This window comes from Chiloscyllium plagiosum, unplaced genomic scaffold (genome assembly GCF_037043375.1).
Source record: "Chiloscyllium plagiosum isolate Xiang-an unplaced genomic scaffold, Cpla_swu_hap1 HiC_scaffold_37, whole genome shotgun sequence".
Taxonomy (NCBI): domain Eukaryota; kingdom Metazoa; phylum Chordata; class Chondrichthyes; order Orectolobiformes; family Hemiscylliidae; genus Chiloscyllium; species Chiloscyllium plagiosum.
In genome coordinates this window covers 22,516,382-22,543,618 of record NW_028270175.1, presented here as the reverse complement: position 1 = coordinate 22,543,618, position 27,237 = coordinate 22,516,382, and the positions used below count along the sequence as shown (strand labels likewise).

General features: G+C 38.5%; 1 protein-coding gene across 8 annotated transcripts in view; it reads right to left on the bottom strand.

Moving 5' to 3' along the window:
- The window catches only part of ubr4 (ubiquitin protein ligase E3 component n-recognin 4), a 202,298-nt gene that overhangs the window by 145,143 nt on the left and 29,918 nt on the right, over positions 1 to 27,237 (bottom strand). For all 8 annotated transcript variants that reach the window (XM_087980458.1, XM_043675848.2, XM_087980459.1 and 5 more), the window contains exons 14-28: positions 24,142 to 24,259; positions 23,204 to 23,391; positions 18,092 to 18,251; positions 15,914 to 15,999; positions 14,222 to 14,391; positions 13,599 to 13,881; positions 10,787 to 10,931; positions 10,589 to 10,668; positions 9,972 to 10,100; positions 8,288 to 8,470; positions 7,343 to 7,465; positions 4,557 to 4,786; positions 3,086 to 3,207; positions 2,184 to 2,281; positions 694 to 851 (exon numbers count right to left, since the gene is read on the bottom strand). In XM_087980458.1, the coding sequence (XP_087836584.1) occupies positions 694 to 851; positions 2,184 to 2,281; positions 3,086 to 3,207; positions 4,557 to 4,786; positions 7,343 to 7,465; positions 8,288 to 8,470; positions 9,972 to 10,100; positions 10,589 to 10,668; positions 10,787 to 10,931; positions 13,599 to 13,881; positions 14,222 to 14,391; positions 15,914 to 15,999; positions 18,092 to 18,251; positions 23,204 to 23,391; positions 24,142 to 24,259 (2,273 nt within the window). The remainder of the gene's footprint in view (positions 1 to 693; positions 852 to 2,183; positions 2,282 to 3,085; positions 3,208 to 4,556; positions 4,787 to 7,342; positions 7,466 to 8,287; positions 8,471 to 9,971; positions 10,101 to 10,588; positions 10,669 to 10,786; positions 10,932 to 13,598; positions 13,882 to 14,221; positions 14,392 to 15,913; positions 16,000 to 18,091; positions 18,252 to 23,203; positions 23,392 to 24,141; positions 24,260 to 27,237) is intronic.

Genomic DNA, 27,237 nt, shown 5'->3' with positions numbered 1-27,237 from the left:
TTAAGTGTCATGATGGCCACGAACCCATTCTCAGAAAGATCCAGCTCATTTACCAACGCCCTTTAGGGAAGAAAACTACCATCCTTACCTGGTTTGACCTACATGTGACTCCACACCCACAGCAATGTTTTGACTCTTAACTGCCCTCTGGGCAATTATGGATAGGCAATAAATGCTGACCTTGCCAGTGATGCCCTCATCCCATGAATGAATGAAAAATATGAAGATGAGAAAGCAATTATTGAAACGAATAGAGGCAACAAACAGAGAAAATTACGTTTTTGCTTTTGAAGTTGGAGCAAAAGCAGGCAAAGCAGTGCAACAGGCATCCATCCAGTTTTATAATCATCCTTTCAAAACTTTGATGACAGCCATGCTTTTGTGCAGGCAGACAAGTAGAAGAATGGCTGTATTTGAAGCAATTAGCTCAAAAGCTAAAAGTAACAATTCAGGAGTATATTGAGTCACTGAGTTGAGGTGTGTGAGTCATTAGAAAAATACATTTACTGAACAATTAACACACATGCAGAAGAGCTAAGGAGGTAGAAGACGAGAGAACTTAACAATACAGCATTGCTAAAGTGAAAAACACTACAATACAGACAGATTAATGATCATGGTGGCTTTCAGATATGGGGAATGAACATCTTGGATATAACAGAATCATAAATAAAGGTATATCATCAAACTTACACAATGAGGTCACCAGTGAGTCTGACCAATGACAAGAGAATATGCTTCAAGCAGGCAGCCAGTGGCAAACTTTGGTTGGACAATGTACCAAGGTGTGCAGCTTGGATTGCACTAATGTAGCTCTCTGCAGGAATGGTGTCATTTGCAAACGCATTTCGCTGTGAGAAGCATAAAATCATTGAGGTTATTTTATTTAAACTCCTGCAAAAAAATTCAGATTACTCCTAAACTGCAGAGAGTAGTCTAATGCCAATCAGTGGGAAGAAATTTAGGGGGAAATTCCACTTACAGTCATAGAGATGTACAACATGGAAACAGACCCTTTGGTCGGACTCATCCATGCCAACCAGATATGCCAACCCAATCTAATCCTACTTGCCAGCACTTGGCCTATATCCCTCCAAGTCCTTCCTATTACTTAAAGAAATAGCCCTAAAAGAACAAACATTAAAAAAAAATCTAAAAAAATTTTTTATTCAATCTTGTATGTAATCCCCCCATTTGACATCGTGAAGGATACATGGGCCTAGGCGAGTGCATAGCATAGATTTACCTAAACAATATCTTCTGCAGAGTTAAAATTACACAGCTGTGTAATCTCAATGTCAGAACAGGGCTAAATTGCTTACTCTTGTTCTTCCATTTCCTCAGTGACTGGAAATGGCATGTTTCTGTGCTATTTTGTCCCATCTTTTGGAATTTTAAACAGCTCTATCATTATTTCTTTACAAATATAACCGCCTCAGCTCGTCAAATTTTTCTTGGTATTTGCTTTCCCTCTGAACAAAGGAGGCAGTTAAAAATACTGCCCAAGTCTCTTGCATTTTTTCACTATAATAGGTCAGCCAAATTTTAATTATCCAAACTTTCCATGAACCATAATCCCAAAATTTTGTTTCAAATAATTCAGTCACTGACATTAAAATATACAAAAGAAACTGTGTTCTTCATATCATTTCCCAGAAGTAAGGCACTTTTTCCCTGTACCCACCCTATTGATGCCTTCTTGTACTGACCTGCAAAGGTTCTATCAGCAAACATCTACTTTTAGTGTGGATTCAATAGTTTCTTCTCAATTTAATTTAAGTACCTCTAAACATAAACAGAAATATATCCTTGCATGGTAAACTTCAAGCTATACTAAAAGTAGTGATTCCCAAAATGTTAATTCACAACATAACAATACAGGTGTAAAGAATTATATCCATCAATATATCAGAAAGAATGGCCACCTTAACCATCTTAAACATGTTACTTTATGCAGTCTATCTGTCCGAAATACTATTTTGAAGTAAAGAATACAGTAACCAGTTATCACAACATGAGCCCACATACAGCAGTGATTAAAAAAAATGTCAACCGGGATCCCCCTCCTCCTCAGAAAGATTACATGATTTTCCAAAGATAGTCATGCACCTTTGCATTGTATCATTTGCCAAAATTACAAATCCAACACATACTCAGCCAAGTGTAAGTACCCTTGCACATACCCAGGATCCAATATTGGGGAATTCATTAGTGTGGATATTGTTCCATGTTTCACACAGTGTCTGTACAGATGATGGCAGGTTCTGCACCATTAACTGAGCTACAAACAGAATCACAATAAGCATGCAACATTAAGAAACATGCCCACCATCAAGAAAAATATTTTGCACAGCTACAGACTTAATTTCAGGCAGATAGAAACTCCGTCTTTGTACAGCACTTACCCTCCTCGCAACTATGAATTGCAAAACATTCGTCACAGCCATGAAATTAATTTGCACTTCGACAATGATCTGGATTTGAATCCATTTTCACATTAACTGTCATCTAGCCTATGATATGCGCCATCTTCAGAAGTCACAGATGACAAATGCTTGCAAAAATAACTTTGCAGTTGTCATGAACACTGTAGTATTCAATACATGAACTCTGAATTTACCAGTGTAGCACTGAATCACACAGGTTATAGAAATCCCAAATTCAACTTCTGTCTGTACAAGATTAACCAATCTCAAATTGGACCAAAATGGGGTCACTCCAATTAATATTGAAATCTCAGAAATAGAGAATGGGGAAAGAGAAAAACAGAACAGTCAAGGTTCCTGCACCTGCTCATCTTCAGCAATTTCCATTAGAGGACAGTGTATGCCAATATCAGGTAGAAGTAACCTAACTGTGATACTAGTTTCAGACATTGAGTAACCTGTTGAGCTATCCATCAGACGACTATAGGTAACCTTACAAGTCAACAGATGTACACAGAAGGAAAAGAATGGAAAGAAAAAGAAATCACAAAAATACGAAAGCAAAATGAAACCCTTCAGTTCATTCTGCAATAATTCCATAAGCCTCTAGTCACTCTGCCAAACAACATCAACTTCCAAAAAGAAATCCTTGCTCTTACCGATAGAGTTAGTCTTGCAGCGGGTAGATCCAATCGCTAGTACTGCAGCATAACCATGTAGCTTCTCCTCAGTTGGACTATCAGTCGAGCCCTCCTCACACAAACTTCTCAACAGGTACGATCTAATATCAATCAGGGTAAAAACAATCTTGTTAAAACACTCATTTACAAGTGCTAAATATTAACATTCCAACCATTAACCTTGTACATACATTATAAGCACATTTATCATTCAATGAGTAGGTTATATTTCACACAAGAGATGGAAGAAACTGATTGAACAATATTATTTAAAAGGTCAATGCTGTGGATTAAAACACACCATCCTTCCACTTGTATGATGTGATCTTGAATCCAGCCAGGTTAAAAAGTCTCTTTTCCCTAATAAAATATGAACAGCCTTCTTGAGAAATTTGGGATTTTCCCAGCAAGTATGAGCTTACAATGGAACAATATGGCACTGAGCCTGACACTCTGGCGAAGAAGGGAAGGGGTTAGAATAGAAAAGTACTCGTGATAGGGGACTCGATAGTTAGGGGAATCGACAAGAGATTTTGTGGTCAGGATCGGGATTCCCGGAAGGTATGTTGCCTCCCTGGTGCCAGGGTCCAGGATGTCTCCGATCGGGTGTGTAAGGTTCTAAAAGGGGAGGGCGAACAGCCAGAAATCGTGTTACATATTGGCACTAATGATATAGCCAGGAAAAGAATTGAGGATATAAAAAGTGATTTCAGGGAGTTAGGATGGAAGCTGCAAAGCAGGACGAACAGAGTAGTGTTCTCTAGTTTACTACCAGTGCCACGAGATAGCGAGGTGAGGAACAGGGAGTGGGCACAGCTTAACATGTGGCTGCGCAGCTGGTGTAGGAGGGAGTGCTTTAGATATGTAGATAATTGGGATGCCTTCTGGGGAAGGTGGGACCTGTACAAGAAGGACGGGTTGCATCTGAACTGGAAGAGGACCAATATCCTGGGTGGAAGGTTTGCTCGAGTAGTTCGAGAGGGTTTAAACTAGTATGGAAGGGGGGTAGGAACCTGAGCTGTATACCGGAGGTGAGAGTTGATGCAAATGAGGCAATAACAAGAGGTAGACCAGCTAGTGGGAAGGATTTTCCTGGGATTCAAATGCATCAAAACAAAAGTTCCCAAGTTGCCATCTAATGGCTGCACATATTAATAGAGAAATTCCCACGGGTCGAGTAAGAAACATCTCTGGTTGTGATTGAATTATTGTATACCAATGGGAGCAAAGAGAAACTTATACTAAACATAGCAATCATAAACCAGACATGGAGTTGCTGATAGGGAATACAAAAAGAGCTCTTTATTTCTAATTCGCCTCTCTAGTCTCTAACCTACAAGTGCTTGAAGTTAATACAAGGCTTTTCCCAACCAACTAATTAAACCCAACCACTACCATAACACTTCAACAGCAACGAATGTAAAAATGGGACCATATTCAATATATGCACCTGGTAAATGTAGCATAGATGCCAATCAGCTGAAGAGTTGCAGGAAGCAGATTCTTTGTAATCTCAGATGTTTTGTGGGAGTCGGTTTCTGCAGCCACCTTGGAAAAATACTCATCCAGAGACACTTGGACCTTTGAAATGACCGCATCAAGCGTGTAGATGGTCTGCAGGTTTGGCAGGCGGCTGATCGGGATAATAGCACTTGCATCAATTCCACAATAAGAAGAGATCTGAAATTGAAGGAAACAACTCTCATTAATCTTGCAAAATAGGCTGAGAAGTGGCAGATGGAGTTTAATTCAGATAAATGCGAGGTGCTGCATTTTGGGAAAGCAAATCTTAGCACGACTTATACAATTAATGGTAAGGTCCTAGGGAGTGTTGCTGAACAAAGAGACCTTGGAGCGCAGGTTCCTAGCTCCTTGAAAGTGGAGTCGAAGTAAACAGGATAATGAAGGCGGCGTTTGGTATGCTTTCCTTTATTGGTCAGAGTATTGATTACAGGAGTTGGGAGGTCATGTTGCGGCTGTACAGGACATTAGTTAGGCCACTGTTAGAAGATTGCATGCAAGTCTGGTCTCCTTCCTATCGGAAAGATGTTGTGAAACTTGAAAGGGTTCAGGAAAGATTTACAAGGATGTTGCCAGGGTTGGAGGATTTGACCTACAGGGAGAGGCTGAACAGGCTGGGGCTGTTTTCCCTGGAGTGTCAGAGGCTGAGGGGTGACCTTATGGAGGTTTATAAAATTATGAGGGGCATGGATAAGATAAATAGACAAAGGCTTTTCCCTGGGGTCGGGGTGTCAAGAACTAGAGGCCATAGGTTTAGGGTGAGAGGGGAAAGATATAAGAGAGTGCTAAGGGGCAACTTTTTCACAAAGAGGGTGGTACGTGTATGGAATGAGCTGCCAGAGGATGTGGTGAAGGCTGGTACAATTGCAACATTTAAGAGGCATTTGGATGGGTGTACGAATAGGAAGGGTTTGGAGGGATATGGGCCGGGTGTTGGCAGGTGGGACTACATTGGGTTGGGATATCTGGTCGGCATGGACAGGTTGGACCGAAGGGTCTGTTTCCATGCTGTACATCTCTATGACATATACAGTCAATAACAAATAAGCTTTAGCACCAGCACGTGAAAAAATGAGCCAAACAGTTACAATTATTTCTTAAATTGACAACTAATTAAAGCTTGGGTGATATACACATTTCCACAAACCTTCTCAAATCCAGAGAAGATGCTGTCTGCAACTTTCACCATTATTCTTGTGCCTGGAGGCACATAGGCATTAATAAATTACACTCCATTCCATCTTAAGCTTTTACTACATATCACGCAGCTGAGAGCTACACGAGCCATTATAGTGCTTCACAGAGCTCAAAGTTTGTGTGAAGAGTTTCACCTTTCTGCAGGTATTCTATTTTTAGGATTGCTTAGGGATTTCTTTGTCAGGCATTCAAAAGTTGCTGATTCAATACGACAGTTTAGATACATCTTCTCTTCCAGACTTTACAGTCAGTACGAGACTCTGTACCATCTGTAAGTACCCGGTCATATGGTTACCACCAGGTAACATGAAGGAGCCAATACAGCTTTCCACATTGAAAGCAGGCATGTTTCTCCAGTCACGCACATTTAACATGCAGCATTAACTGTGATGTTTAAAGTCTCATGCCAGTTTCTAATAATACTGATCTTCTATCTCCATTTTCAGCAGAATGTTTTGCCTTGTACTTGTTTACTGCTGTAAATTCTCTCTCAGAAAGCCAAGCCTACCCGAGGGCTAAGCAAGACTGCCCTGATTTCAGTGTCACAACTGCAAGGAGCATAAATGACCATTTTTTTGGATTCACATTCATTGTTCTTTTCATCTTGACCCACTTTCAGCCCTAAAACTATTTTTAATGGCATCATGCCAATGAAGGCAGCACTGAATATGAGAGCCTGAAAAATGGTCACCACAAACACACATAAAAACATATCAGTTAGGAGCAAATTAGTCCATTCGTTCTTTCAAGCCTGCTCTGCTATTCAATAAAGGTCTCGGCTAATCTCACACTCCCATCAATCACTGATAACCTTTAATTCACTTGACTAACAAGAGTCTATTTAGCTATTTAAAATATTCAAGTACTCCATCTCCAATGACTTCCGAGGCAGAGAGTTCCAGAGATAAAATTTCAATTCATCCCTGTCCTGAAACGGTGACTCCTAATTTTACAACAGTGTCCCCTGGTGCTGGACTCACTCACTACAGTAAATATCCTTTCTACATGCAACTTGTCTGTATTATTTAGGATTAAATTACCCCTTGCTCTTTTGAACTCGTGCAAACAAGCCCATTGGTCTAATCTTCCCTCCTAAGACAACCTATTTGATCCAGGTATCAAATTGACTAAACCTCCTCTGAACCACCTCCAATGAATTTAAATCTTTCCTTAAATAAAGACACCAAAATTGTACACTGTGGTTAAGATGTGATTTTGAGCATTGCTTGAATAATTCAGGATTGCTGAAAAAGACGACAAGATGTCAAATCTTTTCGCCTTGCACTCATCAAGACAAAAACCACAAAAACATCATACCTCAAAAGGAACATCAATTTATACTGCAGAACAGGGTACTAACTTTTGGTAAATATTGTCTACTAACAGTATGCTGCCATCAAGCCATAAAGATGCTCAATCTAGCACACAATGCTTCCCTTAAAAAGAAAAGCAAAGATGCACTCCTCTCTCAAGGAAAACACCCTGAGTCAGAGCACATGTTGGCAAGGTCATCCTTACCTGTCTGGCAACATACTCCTCTGCAAGTTCCACATCATATTTCACAGAACTGCATTTGGCAACGGCTAGTTCCACCAGTGAGCCAGCGTGGTCTGGCTTCATGCCCTGTTGCACCAGGTGATCCTTTATCAAAAGGAAATCATAAACTGGTCAAATCAAAGTCATAAACAGTTCAGCAAACAACTGGGTTTATCGTGCATTATTCACTGAAAATAATCATGCATTATTCACTGAACATTTACTTTATTTTTAGTTACATTATTAAATAGTTCTTCACCTGTTCCTATACTACACAGATGTATAGCTCATTGAGATTTTTTTATAGCACAATAGATAATGCTACTGATTCTAACTGTAAATGGTCTGTCCAGGACAACATAGTAATTGTACCACACCACCCAGAGAGATCTAAAGTTTGATACCCTTTCTGCAGAGAGTGGCTAAAGCTGTAGTTCATATGAGAACAGTGCCCCCTGCACCCCCAGAAGATGCATAAAAGTTGCATCTGCTCCTTATTTTCAAGGTTCCAGCTCATAGTCTCTATCCAGGAACCTCTTTTAGAAAGTAGATAGCTATAAGGAAAAGGCTAGATTTAGGACACTTCTGATAAAGCAAACAAAACGTACCAGCACTATTAAAGTTTAAACAACAAATAATTTGGTTGAGAAAAGAAGAAACCTTTGTGAAGGCACACTAAAAAGACTGAAGGAGGGAAATCTAAAAAAGGAAAATAAAACCTGAGAGGATTGAATTGTCTATGATTCTGTGTACTAAGTCTCCAGTTTCCTCACTGATACATTCTCAAACACTTAATTATCCCTCTTTTGAAACACTAAATCTGACCACTTCTACATCTCCCTTCCTTACAACCAAAGCTTCACCAAGAGGTTCCTTCTGATTTGTAATGGTTAGCAACCTCTTCACCACATCCTGCATCTTTAGTACCTTGATCCAGGTTACATAGGAGCTGATACAAAGCCGTGATGACCATCGAAGTGTGTGCAGGATGTCACATTCACTCAGCTCTGTTGTGCTCATTGCCACTTGGTTAACATAGGCTTTTGATGGAGGCATAATACCCAAGATTCTCCATAAGATCAAGAAGTAGTACTGAATGGAACATGCCTCCTGGAAGGAAAGGTCAGTGAGGGAATGTTGAGGAACTCAATAAGCAATGATTCACATACAACTATGACAAAAACTTAATAAGACTTGTCCAAAAAACACACACAACAGTTAGAATTTCAATGTGTCCCAGCTGAATTAAGTTAAGAACTATTTCAACATATGCAAAAAACAAATTGGACTCATTGTGAATGTTAACTTTGGTTTTAGAAGAATGCAATGGAAATTATCAAATCAATGATCAATTTCATCTGCATCGGTAGCATATGAAAAATCCATCCTAACTTTAATAAGTATTTTAACTATGCACGATGCTGTGAAAGCAAAACCATGATGCAACATAGCCATCAAACGTGAAAACAATTACTTCTCCTAATTTATAATCCAAGATAATGGCTTTAAAAATTTGAAAATTGCAGAGAATATACAAAAACTATAATATGAAACCTTAAAATCAACAAAACTATTTATCAAAGAATGAATGGCTCCACAGACATCTCCAAGTAAGTGAGATATTTGGAAGGACAGCACATATCACACCGTCCCTCCTCTCCAAGTCAATACCAAAAACAATTTCACTTCAATTCAACAGAATGAACAAGTCAATACCAAAACAGAGCCTAAAATTTCTTTGTTGAAGAGAGCTGAAAACAAAATTCCACCCACACGCCCCACCCAACATACACAAACTTGTGATTGCTAAACCACACACTGATCAAACCTGATTTAAGTGGTCAAAGATGACTTGAAACCAATACGCATCTTCAGGAAACTCGAAGTCCATTCTGCCTATGTACCCCATAACGGTGTGAATGTTAGATTAACTACTAAAAGCGATACCATATATACTCGAGTAATAGTTGATCTCGTGTAAAAGTCGACCCCCTATTTTTGGCCAAATAATCTAGAATTTTCCACTTATCTTGTGTAAAGGTCAACCCTAATTCTTCACAGATAACAGATCAACATTTATGAGGCAGTGCGTCGACTGTCATGTCCCATTCCAGCTTTCCAGACTGCTGGTTGTTCCGCTCCGCTCCTGGTCTTCCAGTTTGCTAGTGTTGTGTTCCACTCTGGGTTTTCTCAATTACTGTAATTTGTTGTTTATTTTTATTTGTTTAGAGATCAATTGGGCTTCTGCTAATGATACGTTATGAATTTTGACAGGCATGAATGTCAGCCCCTCAAAAGTAGTATCCTTGTAATAGTTGATCCCATAAATTTAACCTTAAAAAGTAGTCAAAAAATTAGATTATTATTCAAGTATATACTGTAATTACAAGATCATCCACCAAGCATCTGCTACCAGAAATAATGGTGGAAGTCTGATACTGTTCCAAAAACTGGATATATATTTGAGAAGAAACTCTTTAAAAGGATAGACGAAAAGAGTGTGAAGGAAGTAAGTGCCTAGGTTTTAAAGTGATCAGCACAGATACAATTTAGTCAATGGTCTCCTTCGGTGCTCCAAGGTTCTATGATTTAACAGAAGTTTATGCATTACCAGAGGTGTTGCATTCTTGTGTTCTTCCCGTCTGAGTGTATCAAACTGTGAACCAGCTGCTAACAGCAAGATCAGTGATGCATATAGCTCATCATACTTCAAAGTACCAGCACAAAGAACATCACAGATCTGTGAAACAAGACAGGAAGAGAACAAGTGAAGAAAATCAATTCTCTGCAAATGCAGTATCAAACTATAAAACAAACTCAATAAAAAAATCAAAATATACACTCATACACAGGTCTGTAGCCAAATTCCGTCATCTACAATTTGACATTGTTCCACACTAAAATATTACAGTTACATAAACATAAATTATTGCTATAGAAACCAGCTGTATTAATCTTAACATCCTTGTACATTAGCGAGTTTTGAGAAGATTTGCAGTTCAGTTTGAGGTTCTGGATGTAAGTTTGCTCAGAGTTGGAAGGTTCATTTTCAGATGTTATGTCATCATACTAGGTAACACGGATGTTACCTAGTATGGTGACTAAATGTCTGAAAATGAACCTTCCAGCTCAGAGAGCAAACTTACACCCAGATCCCTGCACATTACGCCATTTTGCAACTTTACACAATGCCAATATTCCCCCAAATTTCAATTCTATGGCTCTTACCACCTCATCCAATCTGCTTCTGTCATCAGTGGATGTTTCATGTGAAAGGATGCTGTAGAATTTGGGCAGGGGCGTAGAATCTGTAGCAAAGAAGCACATTCAACCGATTCCCAAAACTTGAAGTATACACCAATTCAATTGTTTCTCTATTCTACAAAACCAATGGTCTCACTGTCTCTTAGCTGAGTTTTGCCTTACCTGCCCCACTGTGTTTAACCCAGTTTTCTTCGACCTCTTTAAATCCATGATAAAGTGGCATTTGAATGCGTCGGCCAGATTCTTGGGACCCAGTGGCATTGGCACTAGCACCACATATTGGTGGGGTTAATAGATTATATTGAATCTACAGTTTAAAAAAAACACCCATAATTGTCAGCCAAAGACATGCTGTAACATGGGTTATCACACTTAGATCATAATAACATCGTATTTGTGTCATTAAATTCATTTTTAAACAGCAAAGTCAGAACCCCCCATACTGACTAACTGAAAGGCAAGTTCAGCAGACAATTAATTAGAAACTGAGAATTAAGAAATATATAGTATTGATTGAATGAATAATAGAAAAGGCTGCAGTTGAAACTGAAAACAAAGACAAAAACAACATGTATTTGCAAGAATGATGAAAGAAAGTAGAAACTAAACAAAGAGACTTAGAGAGTCAGGACTAAGAAAAACTGATCAAAGCAAAATATGAAGTTCAGTTTGGGGAAGTGAAAACCTGAACAAACCAAGCTGAGGATTGAGTGGGAAAAAGCCACTTTATTTTTTTCTCACTATAATTGCTTCAGTACTTGCACTGAATTCAATGATTTTCATCATTTACTACTGCATGGAAAGACACGTGCCAAATGGGCAAGTACAACAGTCCTTGTGAGGCAGATATGCTTGAAGGCTGCGTCAGTTCTTGACACTCACTGTCTAGATTAAAATAAGAACATTAGCTCGTTAAAAGGACAAAAGCGGCAACTAGTGCCTGGGACACGACGTTAAGTTATCAATAATGCAAGAATAAAAAAAGTGCAAGTGTCAACTTTTTTGTGTAGAATTAACATAACCTCCGTAATATTACTGATCTTCATGTCAATTTGTAATTTTGTAACATGCTTAAGTGTCACAATACACTAACTAAACTGTTTTTCCAGGTGTGTTGGCTGTCTAAAAGTTTAAAAGGTTTTGCCTTTTGTCTGCCAGCAGCTTTTACCTCCACAATGTTGGTAAATGCGACGTCATTAATTTTGGTAGGAATAACAGCAAAATGGACTACTATTTAAATGGTGACACATTCTACTATGCAAAAGGACTGGAGAGTACTTGTGCATGAATCACAAAAAGCTGGTTTGCTGTGCAGCAGGTAATTAAGAAGGCAAATGGAATATCATCCTTAATTGCGAGAGGGATGGAGTTTAAAAATAGGGAGATTATGCTACAGCTGTACAGGGTGCAGGTCACACAGAGTATTGTGTACAGTTTTGCTCTCCTTACTTGGAGAATGGATGTACTTGCACTGGAGGGGATGCAGAGGAGCTTCACTAGGTTGATGCCAGAGTTGAGAGGATTGGCTGATGAGGAGAGATTGAGTAGACCATGACTATACTTGTTGGAATTTAGAAGAATTAGGTTGGCTGATCTTATAGAAACACATAAAATTATGAAGGGAACTTGGTAAGAAGGATGCAGGGAGGTTGTTTCCACTAGTGGGTGAAACTATAACTAGAGGACATGACTTCAAAATAAGGGGGAGCAGATTTAGGACTGAGTTCAGAGGCAACTTCCTTACCCAAAGGGTTGTGAATCTGTGGAACTCCCTGTCCAGTGAAACAGTTGAGGCTACCTCATTGAACTTGTTAAGGCAAAGATAGGTACATTTTTGAACAGATAAGGAACTAAAGGTAATGTGAGTGGGCGGGTAAGTGGAGCCGAGTCCACAAAAAAGGATCAGCCATATTACTGAATGGCAGAGCAGGTTCGAAGTGCCAGATGGCCTGCTCGCTCCTATTTCTTATGTTCTTAATTATCTACACAGGTTTATTCAATGTTTCAATAGGTGAATGTTCAAGGTCAAGATGGACACAACACCATTTTTACATTTCGTACAGTTTCTCCTATCATTTTGTCATTTAAACATACTCTGAAGAGGAGACAGGAAAAGCCACACTAGTTTAATTCATCCTCCTGAGCACTGAATGACCAATAAATACCACCAAACAGAAAGAACTTATCCAAAATTATTCAGGTAACTCAAAAGGACACAGAAGACGACATCCAGATTTACAAAATGCATTAATAAAATGATGCATGGCTCTATAAGGTCTTCCTCTCAAATGCTAATGAGTTAATTAAGTTGTAAGCAAACATAGCAAAACCATAAACAAAGACTAAAACAGGCTTTGGTTATGAGATGCCCATTTACATTCAGCTGGCGCCCTAGACACTGCACCATCTCTCATAAATGGAGAGAGGTTTCTGTATAATTTCATAACCAACATTACTTTAAAACATGTGCAGATTAAATAAGTCATACATGTATACAGGACAGAAAAGGGCCCTTTTGCCCATCATATCTGCACTGATCAAAACAAGCACCTGACTATTCTAATCCCATTTTGCAGCATCTGGCCCATACTCTGTATGCCTCAGCATTACAAGCCAACATCTAAATATCGATCTCAATATTGAAAACTGTTTGATCAACAGAATGCAAATGATCAACACAAAAGTGAAATACAGTCAGTTCTGCTATGATGCAGTAGTTCCATTCTCATGCAATCCCATGTTATAAAAAACTTATTTAAAGCAGCACCATTTAAACTAATGGGGCCAGAATTGCATTATAACTAATGCATGCTTTAAAAAAAATCATACTTTAGAAACAATGTCCCCCAATTCGTCAATCATGTTATAGCAAATTTGCATTAATGAAATGCATGTTATAGCAGAACAACCTGTAACAGCTTTGTGGGTTCACTTATAACTTTTATATGCACTCACCAGCTCAAATGACCCTTACCTGTTCAAATAGGTAGACTGGTACTTTTGAATATTGCTGAAGGAGGTATTCAAAAACTATCAACAGTCGGGCAAGTGTCAGTGGCACACACCGAATCTGAGCTTCTGCTTTCGATGCTACTTCAACAATCACCTGCATGCACATCACAACTACAGCACGACGACCAGTCTCTGAGAAATTATGGAAAATTAGTAGTAGAAGCTGAAGGTGTTCAACGTTCAGATCTTCTGAGTCAGATGGTACTACTCCATGGAGTATGTTCTGCTTAAGTGTCCCAATAAACCTGGCAAGAAAAATAAAATCATTCATGTATTTGTGTGTTTACAGAGTAAAGCTACTTAAAGCTATAAAACTAGTGTCAAGCAAATGATCACAGGGATCAGTTAGTGATTCCAAAATAACACAACCAAACAAGCCGATAACCACCTCCATTAATTTCTGTACATTAATGGATTTTCATTCTTTTTCATATCCTGTGTTAAAGACAATCCAATTTTCCTCTCTAAATTCAGCAAAATGAGTAACAAAACAACACTGATTCATCATATCAGGAATACAATGCATGACAGGACTCAGGCTTCCCAATCTTAGTTAAGAGTTTTGTTACTCTAAGAGTACCTTACCTTTCCCAGATTTTCATACACTCAGGAACATCTGGCTCCCCCTGTGCACTAGCCTTATGCTGCCAGATTAACAACAGGCGTGATAGCACAGAGAGGCTCTGAGAGTGAATGTACAATGGCCATGGACCCTCAGAGAATGGTGCAATTCCCAGCTGCTGCAGCAATGTGTTCTGGGCAAAATACCAAATAGTTAATACAATTATGTCAATTGTGATTATCACAACATCATGCAAAATATCCGCCTATAAATCAACATAACACTATAGAATTCAGCGCTTCTGAAATGCAAAGTTGCTGACATAGTGAAATAATAGGAAAGCTTACTATACAAACAGGACAATACATAATATTACAAGATGAGAGATTTTTACACGAGCTATAAAAGCCTTGCATTTTTAATTGGAAAAAAGTATAGGTTGCAACTCCAAGCTGATTCAAATAAAAACAGTTCAAAAATAAAGTAAAGGAACCTGGAGGTTGATGAAAAACAAGGTCAGGAAGAACTGACAGTCAATCAATTGGGTATAATTTTAGTTGACATTGACCATGCCCCTCAAGAAAAAGGAATCTCTATTTTATCTCTATTCAGAATTACACAACAATGCTCATCCTGTATTTTGCAATGCAATGAAAAAAATCCTGCTCCTTGCATGTTGCCTGACCTGCTGCGCTTTTCCAGCAACACATTTTCAGCGATGAAAAAAATCATGAAAGGTAGTGCTGTCATCACAAGCCAGCTTTCCTAACGTCTAAAACCTTGACACCCCTATCATTTGAGGTAACACCACCAAAATCAGTTTCAACCACAACAACTTCCAGAAAAATTAACAATAGAATCTGGGGCTAGGACAAACATGTACTTAGTACTAGACATCTAATGGACTGAAACACAATTCAAGCTAGCCAGTTCCTTCTGAACAGCTATCCATCACAACATCAATGGTAGAAAACAATGTCTTTTTCACAAAACAGTCTATTGTTCGCTTTAAACGTTTAATATGGCATCAGATGTACAGCATAGTAACAGGCCATTTGGCCTTCAGTGCATTTCTGCCTACTCAAACCTCTTCCTGCCTTTCCTCAGCATAATCCTTCTCACTTGTATGGTCATCTAACCTCCCTTAAATGCACTTATGCAGCAATCATTGTGCAGCAGTATATCTGACATTCTCAGCACTCCCTACGTAAACCCATGTTAACACACTAAACACAATTCCTCTGCCAGCAAGTCGTGTTAGTTTCTGGATCTGCCCTACACACTCTTCAGTTAATGCTGATTTGATGAAGCTATTCAAAGGTGCTGCAACCATTGAATAATGACAAAAGGTGGATAAAAAAAAAAATGGAAAAGTTTGCCATATATTAGAAGTTGGGGGAAGAGAAACTTTTGTATAATTCAAATCTATGAAGAGAGGAAACAAATGACTAAAAACTTCATACTCCCTGCTGCTCCACTAAATTGCAATACTGTCCATCACCCTTACTAATAACCCTGCATGTGAGTACCCCTTTGTGACACAAACTTCACAGAAGACCATTTCACAGGTATCAAGATACTAACCCCGCTCTTGTATACTATCATTAAACCTTTAAATCACAGTGGAATCACTCAGGTCAAAAACATGTACACATTAAAGCAAATTGTCAACATTAATCAAGTACAACACAGCCATTGATGCACTGTGGACTTACCTGCAGGACAGGTGATGGGAGGTCAGAAGTGACCATAGAATGGTTAAAGTGGTAAAGTGCAGCTGCAAACTCCTCATCTGATGCCCCTACACAAAAATAAAATAGTGTACAGAAGGAGACAAATGTGTTTAATAATACAAAAACAAATACATCTAGCCACCCAGCTCATGTCATGCATCCTTCAGTAGAAACGTGTGAAAATTCAGTGATCGAAAACAAAACTGTGTTCGGTTTGCCCAAAGATAAAAAAGAACGAACTCATTTTTTTTTCAAAATGGAAGCCATGGCTTATCAAACTTTTGAGTGTGCAGCCCTTTACCCTCCCTTGTCTGCCAAACTATTGTGTTCTTTCTCTCTCTGGGCTTCATCTCCACCTATCTCCTTTCATTCCTCCCACCCCTTCTCTTACTGAGGTACGATCATTTCTAAACAGAGTCACTAGACACAAATGTTGACTCTGTTTTCTTTCCATAAATGCTGCCAGAATTGCTGAGTCTGTCCAGCAATTTCTGATTTGCAGTATCTGCAGTTCTTTGGTTTTTTTGCCTTAATCATAGAATGTTTCTTATCAGAAGTACTCATTAAAAAAACTTTGAACATGATGCCTTCCCAAACGTTAGTACGATACCCACTAAAGTTTGAGATACATCATTTAATATGGAACTTTAAAGAGGTTTTTGAAGTCCAAATGTAGCCTGAAAAAGAGATTTTCAACATCTACTTGAAATACCACCTCAGAAGACAGTCCTTTACTAAATCATCTTCACTGATTTTCAAACCGTCAACTGGCACTTCATGGTTTATGTTCAAGTCATGATTAATTGTGTTCCAAATAATTGATTCCATAACATTTCACTTGAACTAGGCAATTGTCAACTGGTTCTTGCTCCTAGATAATTTTTAAAATATTCATTTGAGAGACATGGGTATCATTGGTAAAGGCAGCATTTACTGTCCAATCCTAATTGCCCAGAATCGCATGTAGGTCAAACAAGGTAAGCATGGCAGATCTTTTTCACTAAAGCACATTAGGGACACAGAAGAACAGTAAAGGTTCCCTGACCTAATCACTGTCTCCACCATTTTCTGTTTTAATTTCAGATTTCTAGTATCCATAGACTTTAGCTGGTTAAAATTTTGTTTTGATTATAACCATAAAGGGCGGGAAGTCCATCATGCTGCGCCAAGCCTCTGCAGGCTTTCTGGAATATACTGTACTCGTGTAAACGTTGACCCCTTATTTTTGGCCAAAAAATCTTGTATTTTCCATATATCTCGTGTAAACATCAACCCCACTATATCACATTATAAACCTCTTACAGAGAAAACTGCATGTTCCCATTAATTCACAAATGAAATTGCATTCATTCATTCATACCAGTAACTCTACTCATCGCTCTTTGTTTACTATACTGCATCTCTATTCATTCATTTATAACACTACTTAGGCCTCTTGGCTTACTACTATATGTTTTGATTCATTCAGACCGGTACTAAAGTTTATTGGTACTTTATCGCACTTTGTTCACTATATATCCAAAAGTCAATACCTTTAAAAAGATAATCACTTTAATTGTGCCATTATATCTGAATAAAAGTGATATATATTAGCTGCATGTATCTGTAATTCTTTGACAAATTTGTGAACATTGCTGAGCTTCATTACATATGAGAGTAAATGGTAGAGAAATGGAAGAATTTGGCAGCAAAGTTCAAGACGCTTACACATTCAGAATTTAATAAATGTTTCATTTTAAGTGTGATTTTGCAGGATTTCAATGAATCTTTGACATGTTAAATTTTTCTACCAGTATGTATAAATAAAATTTATGACGTAATTCATTGTTGTTTCTCGTGCTTTTATCTAGTAATTACCTTTACCATAATTGTGTTTTTCTTCTTTACCTGGGATTAGTTGAGCCATCAAATTGACTTCTGCTAATAATATGGTATTTTGAACTGCAGTATAAATTCTGCCCCTCAAACTAGTGCCTGTATAATAGTCAACCCTATAAATTGAATCTTTAAAGTAGTCTAAAAAATGTGACTTTTACACAAGTATATATGGCATTGCTCTTACTTTAGATGTTTTAACCACTGTCCAAGGCTTAAGCAGCCTTTTTGCTCATAACTCGAAATACACTAAGATGACTGCCATCAATAAAAGTGTTTGCTAACCTTTCGTTCCATCTTTGTCCACATCTTTAATTATGCTGGCTAACGTCATCATGTGCTGTTCAGTCAGAGAAACACTCAGGTAATTCCGGATAAAGTTGTTCCTCGAATTTAGCATTGAAGATGTAATGAAATTAAAAATACTTGAAGCCAGGTTCAGAAACTGAAAAATAAATTTTTTAAAAATGCAGATTTTACTAGCTGTCCAACATCCTCATTCGCCAGCAACTTCTTCATCACTATAGTGACCATTGCCAATACCCCCCAATAGAAATCAAACCCCAACATTCAGTTTGATGAGCAAAAAGCCAACTTGTAAAATAGACACTAATTACTAACTTCTTGATCACATGCTACTTAAGTTTAAACCTTAATAGTAATGATGGCACATAACTAGCTTTTCAGTCTAGAAGGTCAATTCCTGGTTTATCAGGTAAACTCATCAGAATGGCAGCTCAGATGTTATATTTGACCTCAGCACCTTAAAAAGGAGGAAATAGACAGGGTCACCACCTCTGATCCTTCTATACTGTTCACTACTGGAACATGCTGATGTATAAACCAGCTGTGAGGATTAGCGTTTGGTGCCAGCATCCTGCTGGCACCTGTGAACAAGATTCAATAAATAATTACCTGGAAAAGGTTTCTATTAGCAAGTGGTGCCTCATGATTTGGCAGACCTCCAAGATCAGAGTAAATAAAATAACACCTGCATATGCACAAATACTGCAAGAACACATCCGCAGCCAACAGACAAATTCTAGGGCTAGACAAAGAAACTGTGACATTAAGTGACTAGTACCACTCTTCATTCTGCCGTAATTATTTTCGTGTTAGCATTCCCCACACAATCTAGTTTCTGCTGTGCCCTTTACTAACTCACTCCCACAATATTGGAACCAGCAACTAGGAATATCAGTTGAAAAATACAAGTTCTGTAAAACAATGACTACTTGAACCGAGTGCAGCAAAACATAAGGCAGGAAAGCTTATCAACTGGCGTAGACATTTCTGCATTGTGAAATTTCTGCAAAACCAATTTAGGCTATATTCACAAAAGTAAAACAGAAAAACACAAACAGCCATAGAAATATACTGCTACAGGTATATTACAATCCATTTAACAAATAAAACAATTAAAATTAGAACATAAAGCCTTTATCCAGAAAATGTATTTTATCAAAAATTACACCAATTAGAATAATCAATTAAGTGCAGGAGGAGAAGCTGGAGCTAAGCAGATATTAAAGGCAAAATGGTGTTTTCTTTTAAAAGAACTGCACATACCACAACATGTATGAGAAATAATTTGAGGGAAAGCAACAATCACTTATTTTACAGGAAGGTTTAATTTAAATAGCACTAACATCACAGGCCACAAACCAAGACAAGAAAAAAACAAACAAACACTTCAGTATATATTTAAGGTGGTCACTGAAAATTAAAAAGGCAGAGAGTGCAGCTGTATCGATGAAGACAGTGTATGTTCAGTAGAGGAATCCAGTATAGACAAGGAAGGTATATGGACAGAATCACGAAGGAATAGTTGTATTCTCAAAGAGTAATCTTACAAAATTACCAATCTACAGATTAGAAAATACTGGTAGTAATAACAATGTTACTATTTTGGGAGATGTTAATTATTGGCCTTTTCAGCCCAAAGAACAAAGGTGTTGCCAGATCTACTTCAATAATTAAACAGATCAGGTCAACAAGCACTGAGGAAACCGGAATTAGTGAATCAAACAAAATCTAATAGAACCAGAAATTTATGAATGAATTAACAAACAAAAATTGCTAAAAGCAAGGTAGAATTCTAAAAGCAGGGAGTATTGCCATTTGTAAATGATGATCAGAAAATAGTTAAATAATACTTTACAAAAAAATGGATTTTGGAGAGGAGGAACATCCTTAAAGTGCTTTAGAGCAAGATAAGCTACATGGTGATGAACGAACAGGAAAAGCAGGACTATGTTTAGGATAAATTAGCTTTGCTAAACAAAGAGAAGGAAAGATAGCACAGCCTATCAGGATACATTCTAGAACCCTGGAGTCGGCACTTCCTGATGCCCCAGATATTATATTTGAGGTTGCTGTGTGTGAATGTTGGTGTAGAGTGGCCTATGTAGCATGAAGAGAGACAGAGCTAACCTGCATTAATACAACTAGTTAATGGATTTGAAAGAGAAAATTTGAGAGTCTAAAAGGTTGAAATTATCAGACATGAAGACAAAGAGAAAAGAGGAGCAGCCCCCATCACGGATTTCAAAAGGAACAACTATGCTCAACAAACCTCATATGAATGGAGGAAAAAGACATGGATCAAATTCTTGGACAGCCTTCCTTAATAGCACTGTGGATAGACTCTCAACACAGACTTAAATGGTTCAAGAAGGCCACCCAGCACCAATCTCTCTGGTGCAATGAGGGATAAGCATTAAATGCTGGTCTTACTTGGAATGCCACACCCCTGGATAAGCTATATCACTGAAATCAATCCAACAATGTGCAAAGTTGCCTAGGTGTGCCCCATACATATAAAGCAGGACAAATCCAACCAAGCCAAATATCACCTCTTCAGTTTACTCTCGATCATCAAAGTGATAGAAAAGGTCTTGAACAGTGTTATCAAGCTATACTTGCTGAGCAGTAACCTGCTTGCTGTTGCTCTGCCAGAGTCACTGAATTCCTTATTTTATTACAGCCTTGGTTCAAACATGGAACACAAGAACTGAACTCCAGAGCTGAGGTGACTCTCCTCAAGGCCATATTTGACCAAGTGTGGAATTTCGGAGACCTAGCAATACCATAGTTAGAGTCAATGGGAATCGGGGAAAACTCTCTGCGGTTGGAATCATATCCACCACAAAGGTTGTGATTGTTGGAGCTCAGTTATCTCAGCCCAAGGACATCAATGCAGGAGTTCTTCAAGTTAGTATCATAAGTCCAATCATCTTCAGGTCTCATCAATGATCTTCCCTCCATACTAGCTGAGAAGTGCGATGTTCACTGACAACTGCAAAATGTTTAGCACCATTTATGAATCCTTAGATACTGAAGCAATCCATATTCAAGCGAATGTTTGTGGGTATGGTGCCAGTTGACCAGGCTGCTTTGTGGGTGGTGTCAAGTTCCTTCTATGTTGTGGGGACTACACTCATCCAGGCAAGTGAGTACCTCAGCACAATTGTAACTAGTGTCCTGTAGATGGTGAACAGACTCTTTTGGGTAGTCAAGTGGTGAGTTACTCGCTGCAGAAGTCCTAGCCTGTGACCTGCTGTTGTTGCCACAATATTTGTAGGACTGGTCAGATTTTGTTTCTGGTCAATGGTAATACCCAGGAACAGCTAGACAATATCAAAACTTGTTGTGACAGGTGGCAAGTATCATTCTTGCCAGAAAGTGCCAAGTAATGACCATATCAAACAAAAATCTAAACATCACATCTTGACATTCAATAGCATTACCAATTAATCCCATACAATCAAATTCCTGGGTATTACCATTGACCAGAAACAAAATCTGACCAGTCCTATAAATAGTGTGGCAACAACAGCAGGTCACAGGCTAGGACTTCTGCAGCGAGTAACTCACCACTTGACTACCCAAAAGAGTCTGTTCACCATCTACAAGACACAAATCACAATTGTGCTAAGGTACTCACTTGCCTGGATGAGAGTAGTTCACACAACATAGAAGGAACTTGACACCACCCACAAAGCAGCCTGGTCAATTGGCACCATACCCACAAACATTCACTCCCTCTAACACTGACCCTCAGTAGCTGCAAAGTGTACCATCCAAAAGATGCACTGCAAAAATTTACAAAGACTCCTTTAACAATATCTTCCAAGCATACAACGACTGAGATCTAGAAGATCAAGGACAGCAAGTATATGGGAATACTACCATCTGCAAGATCCCCCCCATCCACTCAACTGAGCCACCACCCTGAATCACTATTCCTTCAGTGGGCCAAAATTCTGGAACAGCCTCTTGAACAACACGGTGGAATATCTACACCAAATGGGACTGCAGTTGCTCAAAACAGTAGTTTACTACTATTTTCTCAAGAGCATTTAAAGATGGGTAATAAACGCTGTCCTAGTCAGCAACATGAATGTTGTGTAAATAAATAGAGAAAAAAATTCCTTCAAATGAATTAAAAATAAGAGAAGAAAAGCAGTGGAGATAATGTACCTGCAGGTTAGAAAAATCTTTTGACAAAGTACTGACAAAGTATTAAAAAGAAGAGAAAGTTATGCGGTATGGAATTGAGAGAGAGATGAAATTAAAATAACAGAAAATTGGATTAAAGGCAGATCAGACGGGAGGCAACAGAATTAAAAAAAATAAGAACAGTTTATGCAAAGAAGTTGGAAATAGTTAGCGGTGCCCAATATTGTTAAATTCTGAGTTTATTACTATTCACTGATTTTAATTTGGTGTCAACAAGCACATATAAATTATGCTGAAGCAGATGGAAGCATCAGAAGCTACTGGTATGACCTGGGAAAACAGGTTAAAAATGGCACAGAGAATACAGTTTGTGCGTCAGGTGATATATTTTGGTTAAAATAATAAATGTAATAATAATTATACTTTGCATTGGAGTAAAATGTGCTGTGAAAGAGGAGGAGGATTTGGGAGATGGTTGAGAAGATTTAAGGCAGCAATTCAATTTAGTGAGAGATTTAAAATAGCAAGCAAAAACAATGTCTTTTCCACACAGTTGACAGCTGTTATGGCAAAACATAAAAACATTCTGAAGACACAGCAGAAATGTAGAATCTATGTTCTGGTTCAATGAAACAGGAATCAAGTTTAGCCCCATGTTCCTACCTTTTATCCAGTGAGTTTCTAATCCTTAAGTAACTGTCCAACTCTCAAAATTACTTAAAGAAAAATGAATTAAACACTTCTGGGAACATGATGGTGCATATGATTCAGGCCACTTGCTTACAAAGAGAGGTAACCATTGACATGAACAGGCTGCTTCCACGTTGTACCTTCTACCACATTCATTGAATAGACAACAATCAAGATACTTTGATTTGTGGATTTTCTTACCTACTTATCTTTACTTTATACCCAATTGCTGTTGATATTACTTACCAGCTCAGGGTCTCTGCGACTCGCCAGTATGTTGCCATTTTCTCCAGAACACTGCTTATTTGGACTTTTCAAGCGTGGAGAACTCTCCAAAGGAGGTGGAGGGGGTGGAGGGGGAGGTGCTGATTTCTCCTTACTGGGAGAGATGGTCTCTTCAAACCACTGGCCAAGTATTGGTTCACTGTCATCATCTATAAAGTATACATGAAAAGAAATAAAATCACATGCATAAAGGCTTGATTAAATAACAAAAAGAACCTTTAAAAATGTAAACTACACAACCCACAAGTAGTGTGATTAACAGCAATTACAACTATTAAAATAGAACTGCAGACATTTATAGAAGGGAATCATTCTGCCCATCATGCCTGTACCAGCTCCCTGAAAGCAGTATCCCATTTCTCCACACCATTGTATATTTTGCTTTTACAAATATTTATCCACTTTAAAAGCGAATGAATTCTGTTTATGCCATCAGCTGCGATATGAACTTCCACACCCAAACTGCCCCGTATTAAAGAACATAACCTCTTCCTTATTCCATTGATGATGCTTCATCTCCTCCCAGCAACCAATTCATTGAGCAGTAGAAATAACTTATTTTTTTTTTTACTTATTTCCAAAAAACTTTGAGCAACACTACCAGATTTGTTAACTTGGCTTTCTCAAAGTAAAAGAGCCCGAGTTTATCTCTGCACTTAGGCTGATGATGTCACCAGATGGTCACACACCCATCCACTGGACAGAAATGTCGCTAAGCTGATTTATAAATCATTACATAGAAATAAAAACTTTTAATTTTATTGCAAAACTGCTACTATACCTCAACAATCTGCCTAGCATCTCAGGCAATCTACTAGATTAACTATCTTCTGTTTCACTGCGATGAACTTTCACCCTTCATTAGAACTATACATAAATCTTGAGGCTTCTTTTAATACCTTGACTACTATCTTCTTCAGTGCTGCTGAAATCATCTTCATAATAAGTGTTTGAATCAGTGGACGCACTGACATCACTACTCACAGAGCCTTTCCGTTGGCGTTGAAGAACACAAGCCTATGGAAACAAAGGGACAAAATTAAAAATTTAAAAAAATCAAAATTATGTACATACTTGAGATAACACAACAACAATAGGGACTCGCAACGAAGATTGCTTAGTAAAAACAACGACAGTCTTGTGATGTTGGGGCAATTTCTACTGAAGTAGAACGATCTACAGAATTTCAATATTTGAAAGAGCTTGAAAGTAAACAGTGCATTAAATTGTTCAGATAATTAAGGGAGAGACTGGACCTCAGTGGACTATTGAAACATAAAACACTACAAGTGACTGACTATTGGTCTCTCTTATGATCTTGTATATTTTCCCAATGAATATAGGACCTTATGGAGAAAGATGAGAAGTGAGACTGGTTTTGGATTGTGTTATGACGTAGAGGTGAAACCCTCTGTTAATTAAACCAAACACCCAGAAAAGCTCACCTTGCTATCTGTTAAAATAGGAGTGATAGAGAACTCCCAAATTCCACTATTTAAAGAAAATGACAATTTATTTTTTTAAACACCAGAAGTGAACATTATACAACAAGTATTCACAATTTTAAGCCCCCCTTTGACTTAACTGATTATCTGCCTTGAACTCTACAACAATATGCTGCTAACTCTGTGGGACGCTACAGAACTGATTGCTGGGCCCCTTGCGGAAGTATTTGTGTCATCAATAATCACAGGTGAGGTGCCAGAAGACTGGAGGTTGGCTAATGTGGCACCATTATTTAGGAAAGGTGCTAAGGACAAGCCAGGGAACTACAGACTCGTGAGCCTGACCTCGGTGGTGGGCAAGTTGTTGGAGGGAATCCTGAGGGACAGGATTTACACACATTTGGAAAGGCAAGGACTGATTCGGGGTAGTCAACATAGCTTTGTGCAGGGGAAATCATGTCTCACAAAACTTGATTGAGTTTTTGGAAAAGTAACAAAGAGGATTAATGAGGGAAGAGTGGTGGACATGATCTATATGGACTTCAGTAAGGTGTTTGACAAGGTTTCCCATGGTAGACTGGTTGGCATGGTTAGATTTCATGGAATACAGGGAGAACTAGCCATTTGGATACAGACCGGACTCGAGGATAGAAGACAGGGTGAAGCCGGAGGGTTGTTTTTCAGACTGGAGGCCTGTGACCAGTGGAGTGCTACAAGGATTGTGCTGGGCCCACTACTTTTCATCATTTATTTCAATGATTTGGATATGAACATAGGAGGTGTAGTTAGTAAGTTTGCAGATGACACCAAAATTGGAGGTGTAGTGGACAGAGAAGAGGGTTACCTCAGATTACAACAAGATCTTGATCAGATAGGTCAATGGGCTGAAGACTGACAGATGGATTTTAATTTAGATAAATGCGAGATAAATTTGGGAAAGCAAATCTTAACAGGACTTATACACTTAATGGTAAGGTTCTACGGACTGTTGCTGAACAAAGAGACCTTGGAGTGCAGGTTCATTGCTCCTTGAAATTGGAGTCGCAGGTAGGTAAGATAGTGAAGGCGACGTTTGGTATGCTTTCCTTTATTGGTCAGAGCATTGAGTACAGGAGTTGGGAGATCATGTTACGGCTGTACAAGATACTGGTTAGGCTACTTTTGGAATATTGCGTGCAATTCTGGTCTCCTTCCTATCGGAAAGATGTTGTGAAACTTGAAAGGGTTCAGAAAAGATTTACAAGGACGTTGTTAGGATTGGAGAATTTGACGTATAGGAGAGATTGATTAGGCTAGGGCTGTTTTCCCTGAAGCATCAAAGGCTGAGTGGTGACTTTATAGAGGTTTGTAAAATCATGGGGGCATGAATAGGGTAAATAGACGAAATAGTTTCCCTGGGGTTGGGGAGCCCAGAACTAGAGAGCGCAAGTTAATACTGAGAGAGGAAAGATATAGAAGGGACCTAAGAGGCAACGCTTTCATGCAGAGGGTGGTGCATGTTTGGAATGAGCTGCCAGAGGAAGTGGTAGACGCTGGCACAAATGTAACATTTAAAATCATCTGGATGGGTAATTGGATAGGAAGGGTTTGGAGGGATATGGGCCAGTACTGGTAAATGGAAATAGTTTAAGTTAGAATCTCTGGTCGGCATTGACGAGTTGGACCGAAGGGTCTGTTTCCATGCTGTACATCTCTATGACTCTATAATTTCAAAACCACGTCACTGTCTTCTTCTGTGTCGTCACACTTTCGGCTGCTGATTTCCCTGGGTCATCTTTCTTTTTACTGCGATTATGTTTCACATGAAAAGATATCTTTGATAGAGAGTGTTTTTCTAAATTCTTGGAGAACAAGATGTTAGTGGGAAATTAGATCTCCAGTTTCTCTCTGACTAATTTTCAAAACGCCTGCATTTTGATACCTCCTCAACATTGTTTTCATATTCGCAAAACAATAAATTCAAACTCAATTGGGTTTTAGTATCCTGGGACATAATTGAAACTGATTGGTTAACTTCAATTTGTTGTCAAAACAACACCAAAACACAAATATCTATTTCACAGCCAAATGTTACATATTCTCAATTTTACAGTACTCTCTGGGATTTAGTCATATACACATATAAGTTCTCAGTTCAGAACAGCATTCTCTCTTACAGGTACAGTGCATGCCTTCAACTTCATAACAATTGACACAGGACTGTGTAGTACAAGCTATACAGTAGGATCAGTCCTGAATTGATCGAGAGAAAATGGTTTTGATATTATGTTTTTATTTAACACGGCTTACAGGAAAAGCAGATAACCAGATTAGTTTTGAATTGATACGTAGTTTAGAGGAGGACTATTGTAATGGTTTCATATTAGATTAATATGGTGATTAAGGAGAGGGTGGTCAGTGGGATTAGCTAAGATTTGATGTAGACCAGTTTGAGACAGCTATAGAGTGGGGCTAGTTTTGGGTTATGTCGTATTCAGAGGACAGAGTGGGGTAAATGGATTAGCTTGAGACAACAAAGGGCTGAGAAGAGATACATGGATGCTGTGATGA